The 8935-nt window shown below is 42.2% G+C and overlaps 2 protein-coding genes across 2 annotated transcripts; one reads left to right on the top strand and one right to left on the bottom strand.

The window, feature by feature from the left end:
* Positions 1–3323: 3323 nt before the first annotated feature.
* On the bottom strand, positions 3324–3975 carry LOC107152691 (histone H2A.J). Its single transcript, XM_015498191.2, has one exon. It carries the CDS (start codon positions 3882–3884, stop codon positions 3495–3497), a length of 390 nt encoding a protein of 129 aa, XP_015353677.1. The 5' UTR covers positions 3885–3975; the 3' UTR covers positions 3324–3494.
* Positions 3976–6233: 2258 nt separating this feature from the next.
* LOC107152689 (histone H4) lies at positions 6234–8935 on the top strand. The gene has a single exon (XM_015498190.2). The coding sequence runs from the start codon at positions 6277–6279 to the stop codon at positions 6586–6588; it is 312 nt and encodes a 103-aa protein (XP_015353676.1). The 5' UTR covers positions 6234–6276; the 3' UTR covers positions 6589–8935.

Below are 8935 nucleotides of genomic sequence, written 5' to 3'. Positions count from 1 at the left end.
AAAATGTTTATTTTTAGTTTGCTATCAAAAAAGTCACAGGATTGTTAAATGTCTATTTAACTGTTTCCAGAGATTCCATAAATACTGCTACTCATTTCAAATCCAGTTTCATATGTAAATAAGAATAGCTATTATGCATTTGGCACATTTCTATATGGCAAATTTAGTGTCCTCATTCACATCTCACCAAATCTTTCCCAAATCCCCTTGAAGTGAACTATTATTATATCCATTTTATAGATTAAAAGTAAGGTTTAAAGAGATTGAGTAATGTTTCCAAAGTTGGATAACTAGTAAAGGACAGAGGAGATCTGAACCTATGTCTCATTCTAAAGAGCTTGAGTTCTTAAACACTATGGTATTCGACTTTTCCACCACTTCAAGGGGCTTTGGGAAGAATTTGCATTCAGTGTGCCAGTCATCACCAACTATGGGATGAACTAGACCTTTAGATTCTGGGCAGACAAAACTAAACTGGCCAGTTCTAAGGGACATAAAGTCAAGACTGGCTCTGCAGGAAAAACAGAGACTAAATAAATCTCGGCCAAGTCACAACCTGCCACACTGAGGGTTTGTCTCTGCAGGAAAGAGTATGTGTGCAAATAAAACTATGCATTGTATATCTATTAAAAACCTGAATCCATTCTCATCAGTTGATGTCCTAAGTCTTCTTCCATATAGTCTCATGCTTGAAAAATTATTGCCTTTTAAATTAACTTCAAGAACTATGGTTTGTTCATCAAGTAACACAGGCTGAATTGACTTTGCAAGAAGGTATGACTTTTTAACTGCTAGTAAATTGTTCAATTAAAAAAAACTCTCAAAAATAGAAATGTTGAGGAGTTAATTGAATTTTGAGGCTGGAAAAGTGTTTAAGAGGATCCTAAGAATCTCTGAAAGTTGGGTGGAGATGAGGGCAGTTACAATTTTGTATTTTAATCTTGCTTTTTGGGTAACAGGGTTAGACAGATTGCTATGAATCATCACAGGCAAAGGCAGAGTGGTTTTTTTCTTATAAATGTCTTGATGGCCTTTATCCTTATTTCTTCATAATTTGGTAAAGATCTCTAAGATGCCTCATATCAAATCTTGAGGAAATTCAACTCAAATGTCAAAAAAACTGATATACATTCACAAATAATTGATATTATTTATATATATTATATAGTTGCTCTCCAATATCCATAGGTGTTTACTTTCAGGACCCCCTTTGAATACCCATGTCTGCAGATCTTCCAAGTCCCTTTAACATATTCACATCCTCCTGTATAATTTAAAGCATTTAAGATTACTTATAGTACTCAATATAATGTAGTTGTTACATTGTTTAGGGAATGTTGACAAGAAAAAAAGTCTTTATGTTCAGTAGAGATTTTTTTTTTTTCTAAATATCTTCTATCCTCATTTGACTGAATCAATAGATGTGGAAACCCATCCATGAATAGAGGGTTGATTGTGCATGTGTATATGTGTGTGTGTGTGTGTGTATAAAATTACATAATTTTTTTTGCTTCACTGCCCCCAAGTGGTATCACTGAGAATTAATTCTGACAATTCAGTTTGTGCTGGGTTTTTTTGTTTTTGTTTTTTTAATACTAGTAGCATGCTTATCTATAACTTATTCTGTAAGTGGAAACCCACCTTTATAGGAAATGGTACTTCTTTCAATTTAAGTAACTAATATATAGCACATTACAGTAAGTAGACAGTCTTGATCCTCAAAACAGGTATCATGACTATTTTACATATGAGGAAATCCTTTGAAAGGAAGGTAAGGAGTAGAGTCAACAGCTGGAAATCCTGGAACAACTCATGGTGCCATTGGAATCTATTTCTCAGGTATTAGGAGGCAATAACTGCCTCCTAAAATGTACATGTGACACCTTTGTACAACTCAAAGATGACCACAGGGGAAAAGTAATTCCAATATCCACTCAACAAACAGCAAAAGACACAAGTACTAACCAAAGCTCATCTATAATATTATTTATTTGTTTCTTATCTTGTCCTTCGTACCAAGGAGGGTGGGGAGGAAGGGAGTTCCAAGAGAGTATAAGTCTGGTTGACCTCATTGATAGCTGTACCCTCATCACTTAGTACACAGAATGGCACAGATGTTCAATAAGGATTGGGGATGAAATAGTCCAGGAGGGAAAATGGGCCAGTCACTGCTATCCCATTTCTTACCACCCACCCTCCCTACAGGACTACTTCAACTCTCACAGAAAAGATGAATCTATAAATGTGAAATCTAAGGTGGGATCTTTTTTGTGAGTCCTGTGGGCCAGTATGAAGCTTGCTCAGAAGGATGAAATGGAAGGTCAACCCAAGAACAGAAGAGAATTACTAATGTTGAACTTTTAAGTGTTGAGTCTCAGCCTGCAATGTGTTTTTCCCTGTATTTAAATCCTGTGGCCTTACCTTTCCTTGCTTATTTATTAAAGTAATGCTGAGCCAGTAAGAATCACAATTCCTACAGGGTTACTGGAATGGGGTCATTACTTCATGGAGAACAGGAATTTTAAGTAAGTTATTTGTTGAGTAAGTGTAATCCTTAAAAGCAAGGGTTTTGTTTTGTTTTGTAATTGAGCAAAGTCAAGTCATTTCCCAAAGAGCATAACATGGAGACAAGACCACTAAGAAGCCAACATTTGAGAAAATAATTTTAAAAGCTTGTAAGCATTTCTAAATCCAGATTAAAGATTCCACTGTTATGCAACGTGTCAGGAAAACATTACCACCCTCATGACTCATACTTCTGTATTACACAAATTACTGAATGTTTCCTTCATTTTAAAGAAACGAGAACATAAGGGTGCTAGGTTGTGATATTTGACATCCAGAACATGAAAAACATAAGAGCTATTAAGAAAGAATCTTAAATTGATACCGTGTCACCAGGGCCACACTTCAAAGAGAAGTTACTCCACCTTTTAAAAATTATGTCCAGAAACAACTTCCTAACCGAAACCAGCTCAGCCCCATGATTCTCCTTATAGCTTAGTCTTGACCGCTCACAAACGGCTGAAGCCTTGGAAACGGGAAGTAAAATGCCAGAGTAGGCCGCACCGCACCTAGTCCGCCTCTCCTTTGCCTTCATGCAAGTAGGGGAGATCCCAACCCTGCCATCTCCAGACCACTGGAACCCTCTTGGTTTCCCTCATCCTCCCTCAACGCCTCAAGGGGGATCTATCTGCGGATCAGAGCGTTCGGAGGGGCTCAAGCGGACTGACCAGTACCTGCTCCAGAGGTTTCCGGTCGCGCCCCCACCCCCTACCCCGGCCATCCGGTAGGTCCCGCGACTACACAGCTCTCTCGACTACTGGATTTTCACCGACTTTATTGGCTCCCGACTCCGGCGGGCTCCTCACTGCCCCTCTCCCCGCTAGATCGTACTGGCCCTCCATGACATTCAGCACAATCAAAAACACTGCGGGACCGCTCTGGAAAGAGCCTTTGCTGGGGAAGTCAGCTTTCCCATGGTGGCGTCAGGGTCACTTGCTCTTCACCTTCTGACTCTCGGTCTTCTTGGGCAGCAACACAGCCTGGATGTTGGGCAGGACGCCGCCCTGAGCGATGGTCACTTTCCCCAGCAGCTTGTTTAGTTCCTCGTCGTTGCGGATGGCCAGCTGCAGGTGGCGAGGGATTATCCTAGTCTTCTTATTGTCACGCGCTGCGTTGCCAGCCAACTCCAGGATCTCGGCCGTCAGGTACTCCAACACCGCCGCCAGGTACACGGGCGCCCCAGCGCCTACTCGCTCCGCGTAGTTACCTTTGCGCAGTAGTCTATGCACTCGGCCCACCGGGAACTGCAGGCCCGCGCGGGAGGAGCGGGATTTGGCTTTTGCCCGCACTTTCCCACCCTGCTTTCCACGACCGGACATGTTCACTTCTCGCCTGAAACTCCAGTGAAGGAAATCACACCAGCAGGATCGGTATGGGAATGCAGCCTACCACACCGAACTGCCTCTAGAAACTCTCGGTGGCCACTAGGCAACGCCTTCCTATTGGGCGCCGCGGCTCTGCTGGCCAGTGACTGACCGAGTCCGCGCCCAACTAGAGCGCTAGCAAAGGAAACGCCTGCGCCGATTTCCTCCAATCAGAAGCGCAAACTTCTAGTCCTTATTTACATAGCCGCTCATACGAATACCCCGGGGCCTGAATGCACCGCTGCAGCGGGCCTGAATATGCTCAGTGGATGCTGAGTTTTCAACATTCACGCTTGCTCCCAGGAAAAGAAACCCTTAATAAATAAGATAACTTAGTCTGGGGATATAGCTTAGTTAGTAGAGTGTTTGCCTCGTATGCACAAGGCCCTGGGTTCAATTCCCATCACCTAAATAATACGACTGGAAACAAAAAGAATCCAAAAGATGTCAAGTTCCTGTGTTCTCTAGGTGGATTTTCTCGTGTAATAATTCAGCATTTTAAGTTGTCATCTGACTCCAAAGCCCGTGCTTGTGACAACACTGATCCTGCAGCGAAATCACAGACTCTAGCCGAATTCTGCCTGCCCAGTACAGGGTAGGTTGCCTCTTCCATTATACCAGCACCTTGCTTCCTTTTACCCAATAGTCTGGGGGGCTGGCTCCAAAAGAGGCTTTGTTAGTAGTTGGACACATGAACCTTCCTAATTAAACCAGTGGACACTGGTCTTCCCTCAAAGTTCTGCCACTCACAGGCAGCCAGTCTTACCCTTCTGAGGCTCTGATACTAAGAGTGATAGACAAGACAGAAGTGCTTTCTGTACTGGTGGAATAGGAAAAGAGCCACTGGATTCCATGCGAGAGACTGCAAGCACAGTTCGGTTGCTGAGGCTTCAAGTCTTGGCCTTGGCTTGCTTTCTGTAGGTCACAACATCTGGGCTCAAGTCTTGATGAACTCCGGGGACTAAAGAAAGAATGACAATAACTTACTCTTATCTACCCAATCTCAGACAATAACATTTGAAACAAAGTAAGGGTGGGTTTTTGTTTTTGTTTTCATTACAAATTACTTTCTACTAATTATTAAGGTACTTTCATTTACCTTAACATTTGTTACATTTTACAATTACATGGCTTTGTAAAATTAAACACTTGTATATCAAAATAAAATTTATGTGGATTTTAGCATCCATTTAAAAGTGAAATAAATTTGACTATTCATTGTCCTACTAAATATTTTTATTTCGTTGAGATAATGTTTACTTGTATTTATGTATATGTACCTTATTGGCAGACACAATGTTTTTGAAACTGAGAAACAAGTATATTGTCAAGGTTGAGGCTGTCATCCTGCACCAGACTGCCACCTCCAAATCCTGGTTTTACCACTTACTTATCTTTCATAGTTATTTAAGCTCTATACCCATCTCAAAGTGTTTTGAAGTTTAAATACATCAGTGAGCATCCAATAACTGTGTACTAAATTAAAACACATACACATCTATGCAGATTCAACAAGATGTTCCTGGAATGCATTCTGTAAACTAGCATAAATTTTTGCCTGTATCATGGGAAATTTTAAACAAAATTTTAAAAAATTACTGTGGACATTCCTTTTCTTTTATTTTAGTAAGAGAATTCTAACTTGAGTCAAGGCTTTACAATCACGTTGTTTAGTTTGACCACTCAGGATTTTTCCCAATCATACAGGGAGTGTTCTCAAGTCTCTTTTAATTCATCTTTTAAAGAGAGAGAGAGAGAACCATTAAAATATTTTCACTGTAGCATTTTTAAAAAGATAACATGAGTATCTGTAAAGTAATTGCTATAAGATGTAAAGTGTTTCTAGTTTTACTTATTTTCACTAGTTCATAAGCATAAGCTTATGGTATCATAAGCATAAGCATTCCGTTTGGAAAACAATAAACAAATAAACCACAGAATTAGCCGGAGCTGAGAAGAAGGGAGAGTCAGTCAGAGAACAAGCAAGCATAGAATTCCGTCTGCTTTTTATCTAAGCGGTGAGAAAGGGCAATACAAATTCTATTATCTTATATTGTTTAAACCTTCAAATATAAGACTGTGAATCCGTCTTCAAATTCATGGCAAATTTTTCAAAAATATTTTTAAAAATTAAAAAAAGCAAACAAAAGGAAATCGGCTTTATTTTGCTAACTACTTTTCTAAAATGGCAGCGATTAAAAGAAAGCTCCAAAGGCGGGGCCTGGAGCCCCTCCCACTTCCCTGAGGTCTTCAAACAGGTCCGCTACAAGGAAATATAAATTCCAACCGTGACTCAGACCTGCTCACTGCTCCTGTTTTAGTTTGACCGTGCTGTAGTGCTTTTAAGATGTCTGGACGCGGGAAAGGAGGCAAAGGGCTTGGCAAAGGAGGCGCCAAGCGCCACCGGAAGGTCTTGCGAGATAACATCCAAGGCATTACCAAGCCAGCTATTCGCCGCCTGGCCCGTCGTGGGGGCGTCAAGCGCATCTCTGGGCTGATATACGAAGAGACCCGAGGAGTTCTCAAAGTTTTTCTGGAGAACGTGATTCGCGATGCGGTGACTTACACGGAGCATGCTAAACGCAAGACAGTGACAGCCATGGACGTGGTCTACGCTCTGAAACGCCAGGGCCGCACTCTGTACGGCTTTGGCGGTTGAGCTGTCTCCACAGCGCCCCCTCCACTCAAAGGCCCTTTTCAGGGCCCCAAAACGTCAAGAAAAGAGCTGTAAACACCACCATGCAAGCATCAGATTGGGTACGGCAGAGCGGTGTCTTAGATATGCGACGTTTGCAACGGAGGCAATTGCTCTGGGTTAGGTGTGACATAAGTTGGCCAGAAGCATTAGGTCTATGGGCTGGGGTCCCCTCTGCCTTGGACAGCCTGCGAAGTGACTCCTGGGGGGGGGGGGCCACAGTCAACTTGAGCGTAGATGTCTACGTTAGCAGAGCTGTGTTTTAAGAGCAGTTCAGCTCTTGGCGCCGCAATCCTCCCTCCCAGAGTATATATAGTGGTTGCTATGTAAATAAGGGTGAGCCGACTTGCCCCTTCCCATTGGATAGAAGCGTCTGGCGTCAGGGGCGGGTCCTCGCGTTGTAACCAACCGGGTAGGAGCAGAGGCGGGCGGTCGCGGTGTGTTAAGGGAAGAAGCCGTCACTAACCTTTCAGCGCCAGGTGCCACTCAGGTGTGGCGCGTTAAGAGTCTTTCCGGGTGTGAATGTTTTATTCCTTTGCTGAAGTTTAGAGTGAGAGGTGACCTAGCACAGCTAGATGTTGGAAGTTAGGCGGCAAAGCGAGGCGAAACCCAAGACCCGGCCCAAGTTCGGGAGTCTCTGCAGTTCCCGTGGGTTAGCTGCATTTTAAAGTCAGCTACACGGCGGCGGGTGGGGGGTCCTAGAGCGGGCGGGCGCTACGTCTCCTGCGGGCAAGAAAATCCAGGTCTTCTCCACCTGTACTTAAGTTGCCGGGAGTCCGAGGCAACCATGTGCTAGTGGTCAGAACCGCTCAGGAGATTGTCACACGCGACCCATTGTCCATAGGAGATAAGCCCAGGATTTTGATTGAACTCTTTGCTAAGAGTCTCTCGCGGTGCTCTAGAAGGGGAGGTGGGCGAGAGAGCTTTGGAGAGCTATGTAGTGGTGTGATCTTGCCGTGTGACCACGCAGTGTAGCCGGTAAAGGGGTGGCCTGTTGAGGCCGCTCTATCTAGGCTAGGAAAGGGCTGAGCACCGGGAGAACTGCATACGTAAGGGCCAGCAGGGGCCGCTAGTAAGGCGAGACAGGAACTGAAGTCGGTGCGGTTTAGTGAAGAGGCTCAGGACACTCGTCCCGCTCTCTTCCCCCAAAAGGAGGGCTTAGCAACACTAAACACCTCCAGCTGTAGCATTTCTAAACGTGGAAAGGGCCACTTAGCTCCGCGGAAGGCGGATGGCCGGTTGCTCCAAGAGTTTCCCTGCCATAGTAGTGTCTGTGTCTAACGTTAAGAACGTCCTAGTTCTTGGGCAGCAGATGTTATCTAATCAAGGAAACATTACTAGTGTTCCCCCAGCGGGATCCTGTTTTTACTAGTGATGGGTACACTGTATTAAGTGCTTGTTGTGAGCAAGGCACTTTGGAACACGCTGTATTCCATCGCAAATTTATAAAGTTTTTGTTTAAATTACTATTTTACAAATGAAATGACTAAAGGCAGTTAGCATTGGAGACAGATTTGAACCCAGTCCTTTTGGATTTCTCGCCCCTTGTCTTAACTTTTGTGCCCTTTCCAGAGAGTCCATGTTTGCTGGCTGACATTTCACTTCTAAGTATTTTCTCATACTGCATAAAGATTCAGATGTATACATGATGCTGTTAATTTAAGTTTCTTTAATACTCCATTAAGCTCCATTAAGTGAAATTTTGAGTTACTTATAAAAGACAGTAGAGTTATATAGAGTTGCTTTCCATATAATCCTAACCTCAATTTAAAGAGATTAAATTTTTAGGTAGTTGGAACGTCTTCCTAGTTTGTCACCATTAATTTTCCAGTCATAAATTTGCAGTAGAGAATATTAACCTATGCAATTTTTTCCTTTTGGATATTATTGAAATTTTATTTATTACAGATATTTGAAAATATCTCATGAATCCTAGACAAAGAAGCACAGTTATACTTCAATATATGGCATTGGATTCATGACCAAATCTAGTATTTTTAATTATATTTTAAATAAAATCCATATATTTTTGTGTGTACTTGGCCTATATTGTATCTGATAGTATTGGGTTGTCTCCTGCTATTTTCATCTCTATTTATCCTCATTTAAAATCAATTGTTTTATAGAATTTGCTAATATCTAAAATTCATGATTCTTATACTGTAGGTTGTACCTTTTATCAATGTGAAAACCTTTTTTTTTTTTTTTTTTTTTGTCCCTTGGGTATCAATTATCTTGAATTCCTATTAGTTATTTTGCTTATTTGTTTTTTTTTTTTTTTACCTCAGGGGCTGTTTGGCACCTGTAACCC

Source organism: Marmota marmota, unplaced genomic scaffold (assembly GCF_001458135.2).
Source record: "Marmota marmota marmota unplaced genomic scaffold, marMar, whole genome shotgun sequence".
Classification (NCBI taxonomy): domain Eukaryota; kingdom Metazoa; phylum Chordata; class Mammalia; order Rodentia; family Sciuridae; genus Marmota; species Marmota marmota.
The sequence above is the reverse complement of the archived record's forward strand: the minus strand, read 5'-3'. Positions and strand labels throughout refer to the sequence as shown.

Bases quoted from the DNA above. Each gene is read 5' to 3' on its own strand.
- LOC107152691 (XM_015498191.2), bottom strand. From the start codon at position 3,884: ATGTCCGGTCGTGGAAAGCAGGGTGGGAAAGTGCGGGCAAAAGCCAAA.
- LOC107152689 (XM_015498190.2), top strand. From the start codon at position 6,277: ATGTCTGGACGCGGGAAAGGAGGCAAAGGGCTTGGCAAAGGAGGCGCC.